The 25,075-nt window shown below is 43.5% G+C and overlaps 1 protein-coding gene and 1 long non-coding RNA gene across 4 annotated transcripts in view; one reads left to right on the top strand and one right to left on the bottom strand.

Moving 5' to 3' along the window:
* STXBP6 (syntaxin binding protein 6) overlaps nucleotides 1-14,366 on the top strand; it is a 243,993-nt gene extending 229,627 nt beyond the window's left edge. For all 3 annotated transcript variants that reach the window (XM_060619399.3, XM_060619400.3, XM_078448368.2), the window contains exons 5-6: nucleotides 7,810-7,967; nucleotides 13,914-14,366. In XM_060619399.3, coding sequence (XP_060475382.1) covers nucleotides 7,810-7,967; nucleotides 13,914-13,937 — 182 coding nt within the window. In that variant the 3' untranslated portion in view covers nucleotides 13,938-14,366. The remainder of the gene's footprint in view (nucleotides 1-7,809; nucleotides 7,968-13,913) is intronic.
* A 2,844-nt stretch (nucleotides 14,367-17,210) lies between these two features.
* Nucleotides 17,211-22,987, bottom strand: LOC132669497 (uncharacterized). Its single transcript, XR_009606120.3, has 3 exons — nucleotides 22,811-22,987; nucleotides 20,334-20,623; nucleotides 17,211-17,485 (listed from the first exon to the last, which is right to left on the bottom strand). It is a non-coding gene; the product is annotated as an uncharacterized LOC132669497 (long non-coding RNA).
* Nucleotides 22,988-25,075: the final 2,088 nt, after the last annotated feature.

Below are 25,075 nucleotides of genomic sequence, written 5' to 3'. Positions count from 1 at the left end.
ATGAATGGTAGCTGTTTCTGTGAGTGTAGGGCTGATGTATACTCTTTGCCCAGCATGGGTTAACAACTCTTCCTTTTAGAAAGGTTTTACATAAAGTAGCCTGGATTTTTAACAGAATTTATCTGATTAGTCATTACCACAAAAGTGCAAGTGAAATTTAACCTTTTGGAAGATCTCCATCTAAAAAAGGGATCCTAGAGGTGGCCCAACATTGAAATGCAGCAGGGTGATTAGTATTGATTAGTCAGTGTAATGTAGAAAGAGCTTCCTAATTTACCCAAGCTCACAGATAATCAATGGAGTCTGTGAATGAAGAACCAGCTTGTTTCACCGGGTAGGCCCGTGCATTTAATTACTCTGTTTGTAGAAGTTATTATCATCATTCTCATTTAAATTATATTCGTTTCTAAAATGTTTAGGGCAAGTCACAGCCCTAAGCAGAACCACCGGAAGTATCACAGTTACCATGCAACTTCAATTACTGCCCGTGGGGGTGGAGGTGCGCCCTCTTCCCAGTATAAATGGTTCAGAGTGGCTTTAAGAGTGGAGAAGGGACCATGGAGAAGGGACCCTGCAGTCAGAGGACCAAGTTTCCATGTGACTTTTCTTTTCTTTTGCTAATATGTCCTCTCATGGTAAAGACCCTGAGCAACCAAGATTGGAAGTAGAAAAAGGAAAGGAAAGAGCATCTTGGGTGAATCCCACAGATTTGTAGCCAGGAAAGTTCATTTGAATGTCACTAATACTGGACCAGACTTAGGTGTGCCTTATGTCTACCCGTGAAAATCATTTTGCTAAAAAATAGTAATACCATAGACAAGTATAGAATAGGGACTATTTAAGCTACTCCATGAATAAATTATTACCGAACACTTTCGGCAGACACCGTGAGAGTTACTAGTGTTCCTGGCCAACTAAAAGATTCAATATAATAGATCTCCCTGCCTATTTTTGTGAGTTTATTGTACTAGAACCCAAATCCATTTTGTTTTTCTTTTCTATAATTAGTTTTCAAGTTAGTTTGTATACATGGGGCTTTATTGTACAGTGCTTGCTAAGTGGCTAAATTGACTATAGAGTAGAAGCAGTCCAAGCAAAATTATTAACAGATTTCATTTCTAAAACAGTTGCTCTGAGGTGGTCACATTAATCAACACTGAGTGTAGATTGGCATATATTTATTGATCATTTATTTTTAGATGATTTTCCTGCTTCTTTCCAGGGTGAGTATTTTGCATTTCAAATATACATATCTACCTATCTATATCTTTATAGATATAGATAGACAAATATAGGTGGATATAGATATTTGATATAGGAGAATGCTGATGCAAATTCTTGAAGTTGCCTCTCTACTAGCTCTTGAATTAGGAATTTTGATTACCAAGATACAACCTGAAGCCTAGGACAATATAAAGAAATTATGTTGATATTTTTTGGTGTGCATATCAATTGTGTTGATATGCTGTTGGTGTGTTTTGTGTGCTTTTAAAAATCTTCCCTCTGCCTCTTTCTCTTCTATTGTTGCTTTTCAATACCCCTTATTTTTTCCCTCATATTTCTATACATTTAAGTTTCTTTTAATTGGGATTTAAAACAGACTAATGCAGAGTTACTGCTTTATTTCAAGTTATAGCTTTAGTTCAGTGAAGTCTGCTCAATCATTTAACATAAAAGATGCCAGCATTAAAAAAAAAGAGATGTCAGCATGAATATATATATTTATATATAATATATATTAATATAAATATATATATTTTTTATAATATTTTTTAATATATTTTATTTATTTTTTTGTACTGAGTGAAATGGACATAAATGCAACATCAATGAAGTAAGACTGGTCTCTACTCTCCAGAGACTGTAATTCAAAAGGCAGGTGACTTTATTTGCTGTGGTTGACAGCCTCTTCTCAGACTGCTTGAATAAATTTGAGTATTAATATGCTTCCTGCCTCTTTAGAGAGAATTACTGTTCTATCTGCCTTGGGAGACTGTTTTATTTCCAGACTGAACTCAATACAGTATTATGGGCCCGAGCTTTGAGTAGAACATGCCTTGACTCAGTGAGTTTGTGCTCAGCTCCCTCTCTGAGCAACACGCTGAGCTATGACAGCAGGTATACAGGGCTATCTGAGAAGTGTCTTCTGTGAGCTTCAAGACACATAGCCCCAAAATAGGAGAGAAGAGAGGGAGACAGGCAGTGGAATTGAGTGGGATCTTACCATCTTTGAATTCCTAGAGAACAGATGTGGTCTCGGGGAGGTGGAGAAACAAACACCCACTGAGAATCTACAGGCACTTAGTACACATCTTTGTCTTCATTTCCACAACAGCCACACAAGGTAGATGGCATGACCCTCATTTTACAGATGGAGAAATTGAAGATCAGAGAAACTAAATCACTCCCACAAAGTCATTCTGCCAATTGCATCAGTATAATAGTGCCTGACATACAATACACTCAAATGAATAGCGTTGAAAGTTGAGGGACGTCTGGGTGACTCGGTTAAGCATCTGACTCTTGATTTTGGCTCAGGTCATGATCTCAGGGTCATAAGATCAAGCCCTACCTCAGGCTCGGTGCTGAGTGTGGAGCCTGCTAAAGATTCTCTTTCTCTCTCTGCCCCTCCCCCACTCGTGCACATGCACACTCTCTCTCTCTCACTTTCTAAAAAAAAAAAGAAAAGTTGAATGAACCTTTCAGGGAAGCAGTTTTCATCCTGCATCAAGAGCCTCAAAAATGTGTATGTTCTTTGAATCAGCACTTTCATTTCTAGGAATTGTCAGAGATGTGAGTAAAGATTGTGTGTGTGTGTGTGTGTGTGTGTGTGTGTGTGTGTGTGTGTGTAAATGCAACAAGGTAAGTGCAACCTCATTTTAAAAAGCAAAACTTTTGGAAACACACCCAATACCTAAAAGGGAAAGAGCCAAATAAATTACAGCAGTGTTATGCAGCCATTATAAATAGTATTTTCAAAGAATTCTTTATGATATGGGGCAGTGCCCACAATAGGACAGAGAACGAAATATCTGTGGTATGGTCTCAGCCACGTCTTAGAAAAGCATATACAGAAAAATCACCAGAATAAAATGTACCATCAGCGTAAATTGTGGTTATCTCCAAGCAATTGAATATTACATGATTTCATTGCCTTTTTATAGTGATGTGTGTTCTAAATTTTCTACAGTAAGTTATTCTAACTTGTAATAATAATAGGATATTTTGTTTACTATTGCAATTTTAAGGAATGCATAAGAAACTACTGCACTGCGGTCCTCCTTCCACAGTTAATGCAGACTCTGTGTCATTAATCTTGTACAAGAAACTTCCCATGGAGAGCCCACATAACACAATGAGTAAGAGAACTGGCTCTGGAGGTGGGCTAACCCTCTCTCTTTACATTAGTGCTTCCACTGATAGAAATGGGATCGTGCAATGCCCATCACGTAAGATGGTTGTAAGAAGCATTTCGTAAATGCCCAGAACATAGTAAGTGTTCAGGAAACAGTTATTTTTACATTGGATTTATTTATTAAGCTATTTAACTTCTGTTTTTTTATACCTTACTGTCGTTTATTTTCAGGGTAGTAACAACAGATTTTTTTTTATCAACCACCCCCCCCCCCTTTCCTTTTACTATAGCAAATGCGTTACCCTTTTTACATTTTGTGTTTCATTTAACTCATTGGATTCCTGGCACAATTGCTAGGTGAGATAGTTAACTCCATTAGACACAGACTAATCTCTTAGTCCCTTGGCAAGTTTAGAATTTCAGGACGTAGTTAGATCGTGTGACAGTATCAGTTATGTACCCAACCCTCTGCTAAGCCATGAAGAAATCCTAAGAGGGATGATATATCCTTCTTTCAGTCACCCAGTGTTTATTGAACATCTGCTGTGTGCCATGGACCAGGAATACAGAAATGAAAAAAGCAGGGTCCCTGCCCTCAAAGAGTTCACCCTAGATAGCCAAGAATTACATGCATGAAATAAATGCACCATTTGAAACAAACACAAGAAAATGTGTGTTGGGAGCAGCCAGGGTATATGGTAAGCTAGACATGATAAGGTTCCCTTAGAGAGGACCTGAATTGTACTGAAGTAGCCACTTTTTTAGGAAGACCAAGATAAGCAGGGTTCCAGGCAGAGGCAGTAATATGAAGGCTTATAAGTAAAAAAAAAAAAAAAATCATGACACATCATGTGTACATCATGTGTACATTTAGGCAATTTGGCAAGGTGTAAGAGACGAGGTGAGAGAAAGGCAAGGCAGAAGTCTCAATTTTATCTTTAGTGGGGAGATGGTAAACAGATTTGCCTTTCTAAAAGTTGTCTATGAAGGTGTGGAAGATGAACCATCTTGTCTAGCTGTGGGGACAGCTAGACAAGAGGCTATCACTCTAACTCTGAAAGCAGAAGGGACTAGGTCAACACAGAAACAATGGAAATGGTAAAGAGAATAGAAAGCACAGAGCCGTGTAGAAGGGGACCTTTAGTTGCGTGGGGTAAAAGTGAGGGAGGACATAGACTGGACTCCCAGATTTCTGAGTTAAGGAGCTGGGCAGATAGTGGGGTTGTTCACTGAGCAGGGAACCCCAAAGGAAAAGCAGGCATGAGGGGAAAGACAGTGGGGTCAGGCTTAGGCACACTGAATTCCAGATGACTTTGGGTCACTCACCTGGAACTCTCAAGTAAGAAAACATATGGGTCTGGGGCTTAGCAGCACAACCTCATGAAAGATAGAATTTGGTCACTGAAGCCGTGAATTGAGTAAAATTGACCTAGAGAGAATGTAGAGTGTAGAAGTAGAGAGTGAAGAGGGCCAATGACAGAACCCCAGAATTTCAGCTTTAGCAAGATCTCAGAAGAAAGGAAGTAGGAGACCAAATGAAGAGGAGAAACATTCAAGATTTGAGGAATAGCCAACATAACAAAATGGTGCCCTTGGGGAATTGATAGCCTGGCTGGTAAATCACTGCATCTGTAGGTAAAGAAATGAGTTGGGAAAGTTGCCCACCATGACTGCCCTTGATTAAGTGCCTAAGAAGATATAGACAGTTCTTACGGAAGTAAGAGAAAAGAGGGTATGGAGTTGACATAAAACTTGATAAAGGTGATGAGACTTCATTGAGCCTGAAATGTGGTTAGAATTGAAACCAGGAGAGAGAGGTAATTTCAACCAAGAGGCCCTAAGATTTGCTCAAATCCATCCTCATGTCTGAAAAACAACTGGAGGTGGATTTTCAATTGATCGTGGTCAATCAGTGTCATCTTTGAATAGTGAAGACAGTGTTTGGTTCTCTTTTAGTAATAATGCCTGTTGGTTAAACAGTATCATATAAAGTTGGATGCAGTGTTACCTGACATCTTGTGCAAAATTAAGGAAGTCATGACAGGAAAACAATATGGCTTATGCATAGCAGATTCACTCCAGAAACACAAATGTGTCTAACTTTGTAGACATCATGAGAGTCCAATTCAATGGGAAAAGACAAGTTCTGGTTATATACCTTCTTAATTTTATGGTAGCTAATTCTAAAATCTCTTTGGCTTGATGTAGCTGTTCCTGGCTGTAAACTTGCAGATTCCCTGCCCTGTATTTTCTGTAGCCTCTGGTGGCTAAGCTGTGGGTTTGTGAGAAGAAGCAAGAAAGGAAGGCAACTTAAGTGCCCCCACCACTATGCACCTTCCAGGCCCTTCCATCTTCCCATTCCATCCCATTGACCTCTTTCTCTTGAGACCACTTGACTTACAATGTAACACAGGTGAATAGCTCTTCATTAACCAAGAGGAATACCTTGAGGACAGAAACAGTCAGGCATTACCTTGGGAAATAACCTGTCAGCATCTGTCTGTGCTAATCTGCTCACAATTCTGTCTTTTGTATTGTTTCCCACAGCCTACACCATATCTGCAAAGAGGATGGTACAGAATAAGGAAAAGTCATTGGAAAATCAGGTTCCAGTGCTGGCCATGCTGCTTCCCTAGCAATATGATTTTGTGCAGGCCACATAACCTCAACCAGTCTCAGTCTTCTCAATAGAATTTGTGTGACACTCAAATGAGATATTTGTGAAGGTGCCTTATGACTGCAAAATACCATTCACATGTTAGGCAGTGGACTAAGAGTCTATCATCATAGTCATGTGGTGTGGAAGGAGAGGGGGACCAAGATTTCTTCTCCTAAATCTGTTCTGAAGACCTAGGCTTTCCATCCAATCATTGCATTCAACAAGATTCCTCCAGAGCCCCATCTCCAGTAGTCCCTATTAATCTGTTAATTTATCTTGGCTCATGGAGTGCTTGATGCAACTGAGTAATACTAAGTTAACCCCATTCTTCTCCCCTTAGCACACAGCAGAAGCCCTTAAAATCTACTCCTAAAGAAGAAAAATGGGAAACAATTTACAAAATGCTTCCTATGGGCCAGGCACTTTCTTTGCCTGAGAGTCTGTTCCACAAACCACAGACTTTTCCCACAGAGGAGAAATTAGGAAGACTTTACAGCTGAGACCAGTGGAAATGACATTTCTATTAAAAGCTGTCTGTGGCTAGATGTATCCATCCCAAGTACAAAGTTAAATGATGTAATAAACTTATTCAAAGACATAAAGCCATTACATAAAATGCCATTAAATATCTTCCACTCAGTGTTAACAAAATACAGCTATAAATCTCCTTGGGTTGTAATTCTGCAAGTCGCTGGTTCTCAGTGGGTTATACACCTGCCAGTTCTTCACTGTTAAATTCTGTTTTCAGTCCTGGCAAATGGGACGGCAGGGATGTATAATCCTCTGAGATGTGACGGTTTTCAACTTTTTCATGAATCGGGAAGTGCCCGGTTACTTCTAAGGCTGGTTACTGTCACTGTTCTCTACCTCCTGGCTAAGTGCAGTGTTGAGGACCCATAGCTCCCATAATCCACATTTTGCCCTTTCACCTGACCAACAGTGGCCCAGCCAACCAGGTTTTCACTCAGGATTCAAGGTTGGGAGCTGGCCTATCTCTGAACTTTGGGACTGTTTGACAGCTTCTCACATGAAACCATGCATCTAGGGATAATGGGGTAAAATGGAAGAGAGGAGTTGAAAAGAAGAGAGAGCATTCTGTCTGGAAAAGTTCTGTGCCTCTTTTCCTGTGGGTTTTCACCTAAACCCCAAGCCAAGAGGAAATGCGCAAAAGATCCAGATAAGCCTCATCAAATTTGCCTAATTCTATGAATTTGTCAGAATTTCCTTTTGTGGGGCACCTGAGTGGCTCAGTCGGTTGAGTGTCTGACTTCGGCTCAGGTCATGATCTCACGGTTCATGAGTTCAAGCCCCGCATCGGGCTCTGTGCTGACCGCTCAGAGCCTGGAGCCTGCTTCAGATTCTGTGTCTCCCTCTCTCTTTCTGCTCCTCCCCTGCTCACACTCTGTCTCTCTCTCAAAAATAAAGATTAAAAAAAATTTTTTTTAATAAAAAAAATAAAAAGAATTTCCTTTATGCAAGGCAAGTCCTAAATCCAGATGGACCCCGTCCTTTGGATCCTCACCAAACAAAATGGCAGTAGAGTGGCAGTGAGGGCTGTATCAGTGAAGGGGATATGAGAGAAGCTGTCAGCATTTGCCCAAGCCCTGCAGGCTGTGGGTTCTCTTCCTACACATGAGCAGTCAGACCAGATCAGAAGAAATGTTGACTCATTCCTAGACACTCGAGGCTTCTCTGTAGGGGCCCTCCTTGCTCTTACAGGTGCTAACCCCTCGCAGGGCTCTGTCGCTGTAGGTCAGGCAAGGTAGCCTCTGATGCTCTTGTTGTGCTTCTTCAGGAAACAGCATCCTCCATTCGGCAGCCGATAGCGTGACCAGCGCCGTACAGAAAGCGAGCCAGGCCTTGAACGAGCGTGGGGAGCGGTTAGGCCGAGCAGAGGAGAAGACGGAAGACATGAAGAACAGCGCCCAGCAGTTTGCGGAAACTGCACACAAGGTGGGTCCCGCCAAGGGGCAGAGGTCTCCACTCCGGGTGGTCAGAGAGCTTGGGCTCCAAGAAACTCATGTCAGTGCATTTCCCATGGTGGAAGATACAAAATCCAGCCCTTTTTTATTTGGCCTCGTTATGCAACCTGCTGTTTTAGTAAGTACCAGAATCATGAAAGATTTCTTGTACCTGTTTCTTTGTGTATCTCCTTTCTGATGCCTTTATCTCTGTCTCTGACCTTGGATCTGGATCTTCGGAAAATGTGTACCATCTTTAGTTCCTTCCCAGAATTTTAGGGCTCAAGTTTCAGGGAACAGGATGGGGGGTAGGGGAGGTCAGATCTAAGAATATCCATCCTCCCTTGGCCAGTGCTGGAAAAAGGACTTTGGGCTGCTCATGCTTACTTTTCCTTGCCGTCCTTTTCCGGTCACGGCCATGAGCCTAGCATCCTGTGTTCTTATCTCTTCACTGTATGAAAAGCAAGCTTTAGTCCCAGGACACCGTGCACCTCAGGGCTGGTTGCCCCTCTGTAAGAGGCCTTGCATCTCTCAGGCTGACCTGACTCACGCAGAGCTGCCCGCAGAGTTCCTACCTGCCCTGGATCCAGGGCATGGCAGTTCCCACGTGACCACAGGCGCACACATGCACATTCACACACTCCCTAAGAACGTGCCTTTCAGAAGGGGAAAGGGGAGTTTTTATTGGCATCCCGCTCTCTGAGGCAGTTGAAAACCAAAGGAAAGAGCTGCCGTGTTGGTCAGGTGATAAAGAGGATTTATTGCTGATCTTGTGCTTTAGGTCAAAGGGTAGTTGTCTGGCTAGGGATTGGAATTCAGGTTTCCAGAAACCACCTCTGCTGATAACTGTTGGCATCTCCAACTCATGGTCTAGCCTTTCAGGTCTGCTTTTTAGGTGACCTTTGGGGAAAAAATTAATTTGCTTCAACGGAAAACCCCATTTCTGTGGAAGAAACAAGAACAGACAACCTGAAAAGTAGTGAGATAAGTGTCCCCAGCTGAGGCTAGCTGGCCTCTCCCAGGGGCTCATGCCCAGGCCTGACTGCGGATCCAAATCCCAGCGGATGCTTCCTGCCTTCCCTTCCTGCTTCCCCCTTGCACAGACCTGTCTTCTGTGTCATCAGGTTCTCTTTTGTGACAGGGTCTTACTGCACGCCTGTCTCGGGGGCCCATTTGGGGTGCCCTGGAGGAGAATTGGCCAGATGTGGCCAAAAATGCAGGCAGGCCTGCTGGAGGTCAGACCCTTGCTTGTCACTTGTCACAGAGAGAGGGAGCTCAGATTTAAGGTCCCTTCTCCCACCTTTGTGATACAGAAATAATGATGAGATGGAAATGCTAGAATTCCCGCCCCAGTTTCACTTCTGTAACAACAGCAAATCTTGTGGTTTACATGGGGGATGGGCAGTGGAAGTCTGGAGAAACATTCAAAGTGTTGATTTGGGGAAGAGAAAGCTAAAGGGAATAGTTTTTTAATTGTCTTCAGTCTGGGAAGAATGTTAGTGCAGGCAGGTCTCTCTTGTCCCTTACGACACAGAAGGGAGCATTCTGCGCACTGATAACATTCTGCTCAAACCAGAGTGTAGGTTCGTGATTAGATCATGAAGCAGGTTACCAAGGAAGTCTGTGAAATCACTCTTCCTAAGGCGAAGTAGACAATACCCAGAGGTCATCTGTGTGGGCGTCCCCCTCGGAGGAGGTTGTACAAACACAGGGTTGGATAACCTGACCAGAGGGCCACGATTCTTGGCCCTGGTCGCCCTGTTTCCTTGATGTTGTGGCCGAGCTTGCTAGGTGGTTGGGAAGGCAGTACAGTGTGGTTAACATCTTGTGTTTGATTTACCCTCCCAGTGACCTTGGGCAAGTGCCTAATTTCTCTAAGCCCCAATTCCCTCATCAATATAATAAGGCTAATTAATAACAGTGTCTGTGTCCTAGGGCCTTGAGACAATTGAATGAATTCCAACCTATAAATCTATTATCACAATACCTGGCACATATAAATCTAAATTAATATTGGTTATAATAATTTCCATAAAAATGGTTGTGTTGAACTTGCCCTACTGGGTCACCTAGTGACCACTGTATGGGGATAGAGAAATGTGATTGAGGACCTTAACAGAGGGATTGGGGAGGGATTGGAGAGAAGGTTTTGTGAGCCCCGAAGTGGGGGAGGCAGGGCTCCTGCTAAATGCTAATACCTTCTAAACACAGAACAACCCTTGAAACAGGGCTTGTCAGAACAGAAACTGATTAGTCCACCAAAGGCAAAAGGGCCTCTGGCCTTGACCACTGGGAGGATCAGTGCCAGCCAGTGATCTGTTTTCAGTAGAGATGGAAGAGGCAGGGTCCAGCGTGCCCTTGTTTTGGTTTCCCCGCCTGTGGGTGTTCTGAGGGGGGAGGTGAAGAGGTTGCTGGTATCTATTAGTGTGTTTGAGGGAGTGTGAGCGAGACACTGTCCTGGCCAGACATGGTTTTCTAAATCTGGGATGTGTGCTTATGAATCACCAGCATTGGCAGTATTCCCATTGAGGAGATTGACCTCTTTAGATAAGGTGTGGCTGTTTTCCCAGGGACTAGGACTCCTGATTTAAACCCTCTGGTATAGCCTGACCGTGAAGATGTCATTTCACTGGCCAAGCCCCCACCAGACCTGCTGGTGAGGAGGGTGTTCAGAGAGGGAACCCAAGCCCTTCTACCCCAGACAAACAGCTGTGTTGATTCATAAAGAGTGGGCTGCGTTTTACAAGTGGAGACACGGTGTGCATGTTAGCACCCTGAGCAGACAACAGTGCCATGCACCCTGGTTGAATAAGGGCACGTAACCCCCAGCCGGAGAGTATGGCACCCTTCTCTAGATTGCAGCAAAAAGGACCTTTCTGACTTTTCCCAGGACTCCTGCAATGACCCAGGTACATTAACGAGCAGATCACCTTTGCACAACCCCACCTCCAAGATAACGTGGGTGCTTGTCTCCAGTAGAACAGATGGGAAATGCCCCAGCACCCCCTTTCCCCCAGCTCTGTTGAGCCTGCCTGGAGGAAGTGTGGTTCCTTCCTGTGAGCTCTGGACTTGGCACGGTCTCAACCACAGAGCAGGCCTGCTCACTTTCCCCTGCCCCAAAAAGCACAACATTGCAGTGTGTGCCATGCTGTGACACCCGCCACAGGCAGCGAGTCAGCAGGCAAGAGCAGCACCCGCACCTAGGCATCCTCAGATGACACGTCTACAGAAAGGAACAGTGATCCGCCCTGTTTTGTACAAGCTCGTGTTGGGGGTGGGGGAGGGAACAAGCGGTAAGAGGTACTTCTCTCACTGGTAGGGACTGGCTGCCTCTATCCCTGCTACAGTCGCCTGGTCCCTTTGGGCCCCTGAACCAGAAGCAACCTCAGGAGGCCTCTTAAAATCCCCTCCAACCAAGTGCAAATAATTTATTTTTATTATTTATTTAGATGGAGTAGTCTACACAGCTGTGAAAGAGAAAGATTTCTGTGGGATATTAAGAAAACAAAATACACCGAAAGGAAATTGTAAGCTCATCTTCTGTAGGAACTCTACTATCTAAACTGATCCATAAGCATTTGAGTTGGAGATGATATTTCTAAACATAAGGAGACTGAGGTATAGAGCAGCTGTGACTTTAGGGCTCAAGGTCACTCAGCAGACTGGTAGCAGAGAAGAAACAGCACCCTGCTTTCCATGTTCCAAAACTTCTAACTCCCAGAGAATTTTAAAAAACAATGAAAAAAAAAAAAAAAACACACAGAAATGGTGCCACTTTCTGCAAAGACACTGCAAATAGTCAAATATCCAATCCAGCCATATTTCTACAATGCTGTGTTGGCCACAGCCCCACCTGGGTGGGGCTCCCTTTAGCACCATCCCAGATGCCCTAGTAGTCACCAGGGCCTGGTGCAAACGGCCATACAGTTGTTGCTGAAGATTGATGACTGGGGGTGAATTGGCACAAGCCTATTAGCTGAAGGTTAACAGCTCAGTGAATAACAGGACAGCAGCACTGATCAAATATTTATGTTTGGTATTCATTATGCACAACACTTAACAACTCTGGTTGATTTGAATGGTCCACGTTGCTAAATAATGTATTAAAACTAGAGACAGAGCGAGAAGCAGAATCCGTACCCCGGAGGGGCGGAGCGTGGTGGGGCAGTGGAACAGATCCGGAGGAGAGCCATGGGACTCTAAACTCTTCAGGTTCAGGAGTTATTAGCCACCTCCACCCTTCTTGGCAAAAACCCATAGCACTTAGCACCGCGGCGGCCCCACACTCACAAATACCATCTGACAGTGACGGACTCGGTGTCTGCACTGCAGAAGGTCCATGGGGGCCTCTGTGGAGACTGGCATCACCAGGCAGAGAGGCACAAGGAGATCTCTCAGCTGAGGTGAATTTAGCAGCACGAAGGCCTGGGTCCACAGGTCCCTTCTCCATCACATGCTAACGTGGTCCGGTACACCTGCTGCAAGGGAAATGTCCGCTGCATCTGCAGGTGACCTAAAGTGGCAGCCCCAGGGTCGGAGACATCCAACCCTCCTCGTTGTTGGAGACATCAAAGAAAGGAAAAGAGAGACTCATGGTGCCCTGGGTCACACCGGAGAAATGGGTCATTGACACCGTTCAGATTGATGGATAGCACCGCTGTGGGGAATCAGGCAAATCCCCCTGCTAATTCTTCAAGGACCGAGAACCTGGTCATGATGCAGATGATAACGGGTTTCTACAAAGTTCTTGCCTGCCAAAGAATCACCTGCTGTTTGCTCAAAGACAAACCCTGTCCTCTACTTCCAGTCACAACCCCAGGGATTAATCCCTAATACCAGATTCTGGACACATGCGGAATTACAGTTCAGGCTCAGATCTGCCTTCTGGTTCACATCAGTTTATGGGCTCCTTGGAAAGGATCAAAGAAAAGCAAAGTCAGATTTAACTTTATGTTCTGTACCTGCCTATATTTCCTTAAGTATATCATCACACGTTGTAGCTGAGCTTGGGAAGCTACTGAATGATACAGTAGTATTGGTGTTCCCATTTATAAAGGTCTAACATTTCAGCAAGCCACATTTCTCAAATACTAGTAGGCTATCGCTTCTCAGCCTTTTGGCTAAGATCAAATGTCAAATACCAGGGGCGCCTGGGTGGCTCAGTCGGTTAAGCGTCTGACTTCGGCTCAGGTCATGATCTCGCGGTCCGTGAGTTCGAGCCCCGCGTCGGGCTCTGTGCTGACAGCTCGGAGCCTGGAGCCTGTTTCAGATTCTGTATCTCCCTCTCTCTGACCCTCCCCCATTCATGCTCTGTCTCTGTCTCGAAAATAAAAAAACAAAGGTTAAAAAAAAAAATGTCAAATACCAGTGGGAGTAGCAAATGAAGGTCTGGGTTTGGTGTATTGTTCAGCCTTCATCAGTAACACTGCTTCCTGGTCAAGTGCTTTCAACTTGGTTAAATGTCCAGGCTAGATACTGAGTGGATTAACGCAAACTGTTTCTCTACAGTTGGTTTTTAATACTCTTTGAGGTATCAGTCCATACGTACATTTGAGGAGTGTTGGTTTTCCTGGATAACTAGTAATGCGGGAGCACAAAGGCCTCGGTTCCTCCCCCCCCCACTCCTCCTCGGTAGGTCACTCACTCTGCCTGTGCACTGGCTGTTCCATTTACTCCGGTGGAATGCAGGAAAGCCACATAGCATGCTCTCCCACCAGGACACTTACACCAATGGAACTACTGTTAAGGAGGCGTCCCAAACACAATGCCCAGTGGACTATTTGAGAAAATGTTGCACATTTACTAGACGTCACTGTGCATAGTAAGGTGATCTGCCACAACAAGTGAAACCTCGGTACTGTCTCTCAGCATGGATTTGGGGAGGGAACAGCACAAATGCCTAACAATGCCTTACTCTGCCACCCCTGTCTCTCCGTAGCTCGCCATGAAGCACAAATGTTGAGAAGCTGCCTATCTGGGTGATGACCCTCTTAAGAGAAATGGAAGAGCTCAGCGGTTTTTACAAGAATTCCGGACCTCTGCTTGCTTCTTTTTTTCCAATATATGGACTTAGGTTTTTTTGCTTTGCCTTTTCAGATGTTAATATGAAAGAATAGATGTTGTGTTGATACATTTCACTAATGATTGTGCTAAGAAAGGCTGCAGCAGGCATCAGTTTCATTTGGTTTTTGTTTTTCTCCACTGTGTGTATATATGTCTTTAGGTGTGTTTTTTTTTTGTTTTAAGGTGTTTTTGTTTTTTTTTTTCGGTAGTTTGAATATAAAATTAGGACCAAATGATATCCAGAGTTGGGTCTAAACTGACAACATGTATTCTTTTTTTCTTGATATTAAGGCAGAGAGGGGTGCCTGGCTGGCTCAGTTGGTAGAGCGTGCGACTCTTGATCTCGGGGTCATGAGTTCAAACCCCACATTAGGTGTAGAGCTTACTTGAAAAAAAAATTGCGATATTAAGCCAGAAGACCTTTTAATATGGTAACATGAGATGTTCCTAGATGGAAATTAGAGTCAAGCAGTGATTGGTCTCTCCGTCTCCTAGCTGCTCTTAAATTTGAAGGTTAAGATTCTATATCTTGAAACATTTTATGAAATGTTTTGAAATATCTTGAAACATATTATGGAAAACATTTGGATTTATCGGGGGAAACAGCAGTCTTAGATTTTGCTTTTTATGTAGTAATTTCTTGCATGAGCCATCACCAGCACTCAAAAAAAACAAATCAAAATGACAGAAATCTACTTTCTGAGCTACAGTTTAGGTATTTCTAGTACTTGTTTCCAGGCTGATTATTTGCAATTATCATATGAAGGGTAAATATTTGACATTAAAGGCCTAAGGAAAAGCCTATTTAAAAACTTCTGTACATTCATAGATGTCTCTTTCTTTTGTCATTGTCCCAAATTACGGCAGCCAGTATTGAAAAGAGCTTGGATTTTTATCAAGAATTGATTTGTCCAGATAAAGGTCTGTGTAAATGATAACGTGAAAAGATACTACATTTAAAATCTCTTTTCTTTTTACAAAGTCATGCCAATTTTAGAAACACCCTCACAATATCCTTGGGAAATGGCCTTCAGTTTCATGGTATCTGATTTTTGGAGGTTTTGATGTTGTTATTGCTATCTATTTATTTAATGTAATTTAAAGTGTGGGTGTCTTGACAAATTGTATTTCATGGCAATTGCAACTTGCCTGGTCTGACATAAAACATGATCATGAAGGCTTTACACTGCAGTCAGATTGAATAAAGTTGGTTCACACACCTCCTGATTTTGTATTACTCCAGGGAGTGCTGGGTTTAGAGTCTGGGAGTTTTGTTTCTTTAAGGGTTTAATGTTAAATATAAAGGTTGTGTTTTGTCTTCATGAAACAAGGAAGCAAGCACACCCCAGACACAGTCCCAGCCTCCCACTGCAAGGGCATTGATTTTTAAGCTGCCTGAATCTTCAGGATCCCTTTCTGTTCCTTTCTACCCATTGAGCCGATTGAGTCTATGTATATTGTAGCCTCTTACACAGCAGCAGCAGATGACTTTGGAATTATTTATGCTGATTTAAATAGCTTAAGTTCTCCTGATAAAGCATTCCTGGGAGACAAAGTTGGGCTTTGGGGGCAAAAAAATTTATCTTAGACTGTATGTGTCAAAAGGGAGATGGGATTTGCCAGACACAAATTTCTGAATCCTCTTAGGAAGATGATCCAGTCCGAGAAAATTCTCTGTAAAATTAATATGGTAAACTACATAAGTTTAGTACAAGTTTTGTGCTTTTCTTCCAGTGTCTAAAAAGTTCAAAGAAGCCAGGAACTTTCTATCTGATGAGCACCATTAGATGAGCACCATTTATAATTTCTAAGAAAAGCCCAACGAATCACTCCAAACAGGTTTTGTTTGCAGACCTCAGCTCAGGAAACACACATACACACAGATCTATTCATCTTCCAAAGTTGGATTCTAGCTAGCTAGTTGGTATAAATAATTGAAAGGGTAAATCTAAAACCTCCCGACAATTGGCCAAACTCAAAAATAAATTTGTTGCCAAGTATCTACCAAGAGTGTTTGCAGAGCTGCTTCTAAAGGAGCAGAGGATGAGGTCATAAGCATACTGTGAAATCTGAGATTCTTCCTCCCCGGTAGAATTATGATAGCCACTCTTCCTAAATGTAGGTATTCTACATTGCGCCCTCCAGCTTCACTCCCTGTTTATCCTTTTAGACTTCAGCCTTGCCGGAAATAGCTTGGATTAGAACGCCTATCTGGGTCTTTATTAGCTTCCCCTATCGATTTGCTTCCAGGCCATGGCCATGCCCTTGACCTCCCTGGGTCAAAGCCCTACCTAGGCCTCCACCTTACAGAGAGGCCAGGACCACAATCCCCTGTCTTTCCTCTACCTCCTGACCTCTCTCAGAGCTGCCCTGTGATGACACATGTGAAGTGCTTCGCTATCCTCTTGTAGAAGGTGCTGCAATACAAAATATTAATACAGTCTAGCCTAGAGAAAATTGCTAATTCGTCACGTTGTTTGGGACCAATTTGTTGGGTTGAGCTGCTAGAAGACCGTTTGTTTCATTTCTGCACTCCATTTTGGGACACTTTCTTTCTGTGAAGGAGTTCTTCAATGTACTGACAACACATAAAGAAAAGCTCCCCAGTATTACTGCTTCTTCCTGGAACATAGCTGTAGTTTTCTTCACTAGTATTAGATATCTGTATGCAGGATGCATCCAGTTGTCCAGGTTAATGTTTCATATTAAAGAATGTATTTGTAAAATGTAACAAGATCAGTAGTGAACTTTTTTTAAGCTCTGAAAAAATAAAAGATTGTGTTAGACTTAAAATTACAGTGAAATCTGTCTTAATACTTTTGTGGCTAACAAAGGTTGTGAATTTATGTAAAAATATTTACAGAATGCCCTAAATAAGGGATAATAAAGATAGGTTTTGCTTTTCAGTTTTTAGAATCGTAACACCGCGGCTGTTGTGCAGTTATTAATTCTTCAGAAGTTTCTCTAGGATGTCAAATATAATTTTTGTTTCTTTCAGAGACAACACCTGCTCTATGATTCACGATTACAGTAAGCTCTCATTTTGTCATTAAATATTTTAACTCTGTGATGAAAGTTTGTTTTTCTCAATTATTTGTCAAATCTATAAAACACAACCAAATAGGCAGGCATCATCATGCATTCTATGCTGTGGGGAAGATCCTGTGGGCCTACGGAAGGCTAATTCTAATTCTAGCTCTAGCATAATGGTAGCGTTTCCTTATATATGTTCTAAAGGTAAAACTTGAAATGTGTAAAAGTCAAAAGAGCTAACCTTACTTTAGACCATTAGCTTCTATCCAGCAAGAGTCTTTGGTTTTTTTTTTCTTCTCACGGGCAAAGGAATTAAGCCAATGAACAATTACCTTTCTGCTGATACTGGTGATGTTCTCAACGCAGATACTCATTTACAGCCTGGGCCCTCATTCAGCAGACCAGTTTCATGCCCTGTTAAATTGGAAAGAAGACTTGATCCAATTATGTCGATTTACTCTTATAGAAATAAATACCGCATCACCCACTTGTTTTCAAGGGAAGTGACTTGGATGACACTGTACAGAGCAGCCCTCTGGGTTGGCGTGGACATGTGCTAAAGCAGGCAGGACTTTGAAGTGTTTCCTGGATGGAAGGGCAAGACTGCAGTCTCTACTTTTCAGAGAAGGCAGGACAGAGAGATGGCTTGGCTGGATGAGGAAAGCAGCCTTAATTATGTAGTTAAAGGCCCCAATTCTTGCAAACTCATTATAAGCCCATTGCTTTGCAATAGTGATCTTTTTTCTTAATTTGTATTTGCTGGCAATTCCACCACCATTAATTCTCAATTTGAGGGGAGGATGAATATGGTAAGCGCTTTTTAATCTAAAAAATAATACTAAAAAGATAAAAAATCTAATGGTGCCCTCCCCCTGTGAGTGAGCACATGCTTAGGAAAAACTATTGACCCATCATGATCATCATCTGCCTAAAGAAGCAGATTGAGGGCGGGGAGTGAGGGAGGCAGAGAGAAGAAAAGTGGGGGGAAAAAAATACCAAAAATAAATTTCAAACAGAGATGCAAATGTTTGAGTGTTATTTCTGTTGATACCCATTCTGGGTGCCTGGCACAGGTGGGCCTGGGTGGTACCTGGACGTACGTCTGCACTTTCCACATATGCATGCTCACAACTGACAGCAAGAAAAGAGGCTGTGCTCCTACGTGCCCCTGAAATCACTCCATGACACTTTCTTGCCCTTCTGGACTGGTGAGGTAGGTGCCAGTATTTCCCGGGTCAACAAAACCAGAAAATGCCTCAGGTGGGCCATTGTCAGTGTATGAGATGTAAAGACTTAAGAGACATGGAAAAAGAACAGATCTCCCCCCACCCCGCCCCCCAAGACAGATCTCACTTATTCTATAAATGTGAATGTACTAACAGCCCTATTGTAACGAGATGGGGCAAACTATGGATTTTCCTTTGATTTTCTTTTTGAACATCCAGGAATTACCATACAAAGTGATTTTGCATAGCCAGAGCCAGCCTGACACAAAAATTCGGCTTCATTTTTACCTCCTACCAACCTCTCTCCCTTCCGTGCCCTTCACCTTGCTGTCCCTTTTTAAATCCTGCTTCAGCTAACTATTCCTCTGCCGTAAAGTGCTGGCTCACGGTGGCTTAGGGCAGTCTCCACCCGGGCTGCCTCACTGTCACCTGGGAAGCCACTAGAAATGCACACATTTTACTCCCAAACTTGCCCTCTTGGTGTCCCTGGCCATCTTGTGTTTTGCAAAGAAAAGTGAAACTACCTCAGAAGGCTTCAGATGACGGCACCTGGCTTCCCCAGATGCTTAATGGGTTTAAACCAGCAAATTAAAGCTGTCAAGGAAATTAAATGTACTATGCATTTCAGCTCAATTACTGCTATAATGTAACCTCCTGCCTTGACTCCCATTATATTTCTCCCTGGAGCCTCATCTGGAGCCTCAGGATTTCCTGAGTCACGTTTTCACTTCCCAGTCCTGAAGTTTGGTGCCACATTTTCTTCCTTCTGCTGATGAGTCATGGTCTTCAGGAGGGCTGCCTCAGTGGCACATGCCACTGCTGGATGTAGGCTGGTGAGGCAACACTGTCCTACCTCCCTAGGTTCCACGGGAACCAGTGGACAGAACTAAGGGATTCTGAGTTGGCTGCTGCTGTGTATTGCCACTGCTCTCGCATTTTGTCTTTAAGACATATTATATGCCAGTGATTCTCAGGTGGAATGAAGCCTTTTTTTTTTTTTAATAGAACGCATGTTTGGTTTTGTTTTTTTTTCCTTGTCTTTGTGTGTTCAACCAGCCTGAAGATGGCTATTTAAATGGAGCCTGGCCCCATCACACATCCATATTTAGATGTGTCAGGAATCACCAATCCTGCAAGTCCCTGGTGTCCCTTGTCAACATTAGATATGAACCTTTGTCCTATGATATTGTATCCCAATTTCTTTGCCACTCACTGTCAGATGACATAGAAAAAAGAAAACTGAGCCCATAAATTCGTAGCTTTATCCAGAGATCTAAAACATGGGTTGGATGATTCACAATTTCTAAAGAAAATTCCCATTACATACTCTGACCATGAGCACCAAATGCTCTGTGTAATTATAACACCACATTCTTGGTGATTAAAACCTGAAGCTTTCTGTTAGTTTTCCTTAAAATGAATCCTCTCTTTTACTACCCTAGGAAGGAAAATCTGGTTCCTACTATTGAACATACTTTTTACTCATACCACAGTAGCTTCCTTTGGGCAGTGTTTTAGACCTGGAATTATAGGGGTACCTGACTGCTCAGTTAAGCGTCAGACTTCAGCTCACAGTTCATGGGTTCAAGCCCCGCACAGGGCTCTGTGCTGAGAGCACGGAACCTGGAGCCTGTTCCAAATTATAGTGGCCAATACAAGTAGGCACATATAGATTGGTCTGAAGCTTTCCAGTATTGAAGGAGCCTCAGCATTTGACAGAAACAGGGAAAAAAGAATGTGTGAATCGTGCCCAACGCACACCCCCGGGAGGAAAAATAAAACACATCTTGTACTGGAGTGGACATGGGCAGGGTGCCCTCTTGTGATGACTTACTGGAGGCAGCATTGCACTGTAGTTAATAAATGGTCCCAGAAGGGCCTGTCCTTCAAATCCCAGCTCCAGTCCTGGTTGGTCTCGGGCAACACACCGACCCTCTCTGTGCCTGTTTTATTAGCTTTAAAATGGGAGTTATTGTCTACTTCACAGGTTATTATAAGGATTAAATGAAATCACAAAAGTAATTTTAGCCCCATACCTGGCACATAAGGGCTCCATGTGTGCCAGTCAGCTTGGCAGCAGGCTTCTTCTCTGTGATGGATCCAAAATAAAGTAGTAAAACTTACAGGCTTGTGATGGCTTCCAGACTGCGCTGATGGCTGGAAGAATGGATGTGTTTTCCTTAAATCCATGTTGGCCCAGGGCATGTGAGCAGACATTTTCCAGGTCTCTTTTGCCATTTTTATGATCCGTAGACATAGAACCCTTGACATTTCACATATCCAGCTGAGGCTCCTGGCCCAAATGCAACCCAGTGGGAGTCATTTTCTGGAGGAAATTTCCAAAAAGACTAAATTCACAAAAGAGAAGAGAGAGACAAACTGGCCCTAGGGTCTGTGCCATCACCTACAGGAATGGACATGAACGGTTTTATGGCCTGGGAGAATATGAGACCTGTCCTTTGGGTAGTAATTCATGCTCCTTTTCAAAAAAGAAGTCCAAGATCTGCAGGTGTATTGCTGTGACTCCAAGGATGATGCTACTCAAACAGAGACTATTCCTAGATGACTTAGATTGAGAGTAACTTAGAACCATTTACTCCACAAATGGAATCTGGGCCTAGTGTGAAAATAGCCCTGAGAGAAAAGGAAGGAATTCATATCTCAGTGTAAACCAGTGATAGCATGCCTTTTCTGGAAGCATCTTTAGGCATTCAGCTAAAAGAAGGAAAGAAGGACCCAGAAAAACTGATGTCAGCATACTGTTCTCCCATAGTTGCCACAGTGCTGTTAATTATGATGTCCAAGTAAATCCAAGACTATTCGGGAAATCGGTCATTTGTAAATGACTGTCCACGTAAGAAGGACCTGGCTAGTTTCAACAGTGGATGTACCCCAACCAAACCCCAACCTCTACTCCTGTAAAAATTGCACTAGGTGTAAATAAATGTTAAAAAAAAAAATTAAAAAAAAAAAAAAAGGGGCGCCTGGGTGGCTCGGTCGGTTAAGCGTCCAACTTCGGCTCAGGTCACGATCTCACGGTCCGTGGGTTCGAGCCCCGCGTCGGGCCCTGAGCTGACAGCTCAGAGCCTGGAGCCCGTTTCAGATTCTGTGTCTCCCTCTCTCTGTGACCCTCCCCCGTTCATGCTCTGTCTCTCTCTGTCTCAAAAATAAATAAACGTTAAAAAAAAAAAATTTAAAAAAAATTGCACTAGGTGTTGTTGGGTTTTTTTGGGGGGGGGAGTTGGGGGGTTTTTTGGCTTTTTGTTTTGTTTTGTTTTGTTTTGTTTTTAGCAAATTGCAAGCCATGCAAGTTTCTTTTTTAAAAGTAAATTAACTAGAATCCTTCCTAGCAGAGAGCTTCCTGGCTTTGTCATTAGCTTTTCATCCTCAGGCAAACTACATAATCTTTCTGTATCTGAGTCTTCATGTTTCAAAGGAAAATAATCTACATCCTGTCTGCCTCATAGTCCTGGTGAGTGATGTGTGCTATGTAAAGGAACTCTTTGAAATACAAAGTGCTAAGGAGGTTAGGTCACTCCCTAACACACTGGTCTGCAAGTCCCCACTCAACACCTAAGGGATTCCTTTATCTACCTCCCCCTCTCCCCCTATGGGTCTGACCCTACGTGATGATGCCAGATGGCACTGCCATCCCCTCTTCCTCCTCTCCCAAGGAAAAGAATCCCCAACAGAGAGTTTGATGCCACTTGCCATCATGAGAAGTAGAACAAAGACCATAGTAGGAGATAGTCCCAGGCTGCTCAGGGTAAGGGACACCTGGGCTTAAAGGCAACCCCCAAGGGGAAAGACTCGGGGCATTCCAGGGGTGGAGGGAGAACACTATGCTGGATAGGTTGGCCTGGATGCAGCTCACCCCAGGACCTGGGGTAACTCTTGAGAGTTCTGACATCCTGATGAAGACACCTGTTCTCCTTCCACCTGGGAAGTCTTTTGTTGACAACAAACAAAATAAAATTTCAGCAACTAGTCGGGGAAGTCAGACATACTCCCCCTGGATGGAGACACATTCAGGCCCATACTGTGTGTGGTTGTCCTAACATAAGATAAACATGGAGCACCACAAAAATGGCCAAGGTCTTGGGAATTCACTGAATAAACATGAAAGGAATGATAATTAGTTACTCCAGAAAGACAGGTTACTGATCTTATCAAAGGATGCAATCTGAGGACATTCTTTCAGACACAGGGAAGACTCACTGCTCAGCTCCTCTCCCTGGGAGCAGCATGATTATCCTGACTGAAGGAAGCCTGGAAGCCAGCTCTGTACTCCCCCCTGGGGGGTGCCTCAGCTGGGCAACAGCAGGAGAAAGACCTGGAAGAAGGCCTAACTATCTCTCCCCAAGCCTAATGCTGAGCTGGTCTAAGCCACCTACTCAAGCTGGTGTTCCTCTGGACTCCACCACATTCTCCATGGTGGGTGAGCCACCACACACACACACACACACACACACACACACACTCACAAGATAGCCCTCAGGCTCATCCTACTCACCAGCAATGTTGGATGAAAGAGATCGAGGAGCCACAGGAGGAAGAGGATGTGCACCATAGTCCACCCGCTGGGTCCTCATTCTGTGTTTCCCCTTATTCAGTTTCTCCTCCCTGACGTGGAGGGAGGACAGATGAAGGGCAAAAGAAGGTTCCTGTGGCAGCATGAGGGATAGCCGTTAATTCTAACGAAAGCATGAACAACAGGAGGGGGCAATTAGGGGAAAGCACTCACTCTATTTCCGAAGCTATTCAAACCTGTCCTTCTTTGTGAGGAATGATCCATAGTAGTCCTGCTTAGCAACAGATGAGGGCTTCTGTAAGTCCCGACAAGTCTAATTCTACAAGCATGCCCACAAAAGACATTGGCCTAAGTTTCTTTGTAGGGTTTTTAACCTAAGAAAAGAAAGCCTTGAATATAGTGCCCAGGTCTGCCCCTGAATTCAGTTGGGACTGAACATAAACCCACCTCATTCCTCACTGTGCTTTAACCAGCTTGGGTATCTTCCCATTCTCTAGCATGCCAGGTCCTCGTGTGCCTGAAAACCTTCACCTTGCTGTCTGTGAGGCCAAGAACAACACTTCCTTCCCTAACACCTCATGTGGCCCATCTTTTCTTGTCTATCAAGTCTCCACTTACATGTCTCCTCAGAAAGATCTTCCCTAACCACTGCATCTAAAGAAGAACCCACCAAATGTGTACTCAGACACGTTTTCTTCTTTACTGTCTGGCCCGCATGGACCATGTCTATTTTGTTTACCCCATTGCCTGAGGGCCTATGATTTACTAGGCACTTAGTACACTCTTATTACATAAATGAACATTTGCTCCAGTTAAAGCTCCCATGCAGGACTCCAAAGGGAGTTCACAGAAGAAAAAAAACATCCAAGGAACTAAATATATGAAAAGCTGGTTAGCCTCATAGAGAAATGCAAATTTTTAAAAAGGTGGCATTCAAAAGCTGATGACATCCCATAATCAAATACTATCAAATGGGAGTATAAACAGACCACATTTCTGTAGGCAAGTCGTCCACATGGATGAAGGTTCAAATGGCTGTGTTCCCTCCCACTGAGCCCCCCAGGGCCACACTCTGCAGCCACCAGCCTCCCCAACCACTCTGTACAGAGTCTACCACTCAGATCGCTGCCTCCTAGTTATCCCCATTAGAGCAGCTGAATTACAGAAAGTTTCTCCAGCCTCTGGAAATCAGAAAGCAGTTGTCAGGAGCCACTGAAGTTCCCCCAAGCAAAAAAACAAATACAATAAACAAATGCTGCCTTTTCTTTGCCTGTTTTACATTTGATATTGGTGGGACTCCCACTGCCCCATCCAACTTTGGTAATGTTTTCTTGAACCCTTCAGTACTCTCCTTTTCTATGGAATTCTGAATCTGGAAAGGAAAGAAGGGATGATAATTTTCTAAACTATAAAATCTTTATCTACTGTATTGGGCAACCCTTTTGTTCATCTATGCCATTACGGATTTATTGTGTCTCAGTTCCAAATTCCCCCTTTCTCCCCACCTCCTGCCTTGTGGATCTGGAGTTGGACCTTCAACATTGCACCTGCTGCTTCTGTATCCCTCGGCAGTTAACTCCTTTTTACTAATTAACAATGATCTATGTTAAATTCTCCCTGTTCCAATAACTGGCATGGTTTCTTTCTCCACCTGAACTTTGCCTGACATCATCTCAGGCATCTTGGCACAGCATCTGCTCCCAGACCTTTGCCACTCTCCCAAGTCTCTTTTGGCAAAATCCTTTACTTCTGGCAAATGATTAATTTCCTACTTGGCTAGAATCAGGACTATCCTGATGGGGAGATTATCCTGGATTATCCAATAAGCCCAATGTAATCGTAAGGGTCCTTATAAGAAAGAGGCAGGTGGGTTAGAGTCAGAAAAAACTATGTGACGAGGAAAGCAGAGAGAGAGAGAGACTAGAAGATGCTAAACTACTGGCCTTGAAGGTGGAAGAAGGAACCACAAATCCAGTGATGCAGAGGGCCCCTAGAAGCTAGAAAAGGCAGGGAAACAGATTCTGCCTTAGAGCTTCCAGAAGGAACACAGTATTGCTAACACCTTGATTTGAGGACTTCTGACATCTAGAACTGTAAAATAATAAATTTGTGTTGGTGCAAGCCACTAAGTTTGTGCTGATTTGTTACAGAAGCAACAGGAAACCAACAAAGCCCTTAACCCCCAAGGTGAGGTGTTTCGGCTCTCAGGACAGATCTCCCCCAACATGGATGGTAGGCATGTCCCAC

Source organism: Panthera onca, chromosome B3, assembly GCF_046562875.1.
Source record: "Panthera onca isolate mPanOnc1 chromosome B3, mPanOnc1 haplotype 2, whole genome shotgun sequence".
Classification (NCBI taxonomy): domain Eukaryota; kingdom Metazoa; phylum Chordata; class Mammalia; order Carnivora; family Felidae; genus Panthera; species Panthera onca.
The sequence above is the reverse complement of the archived record's forward strand: the minus strand, read 5'-3'. Positions and strand labels throughout refer to the sequence as shown.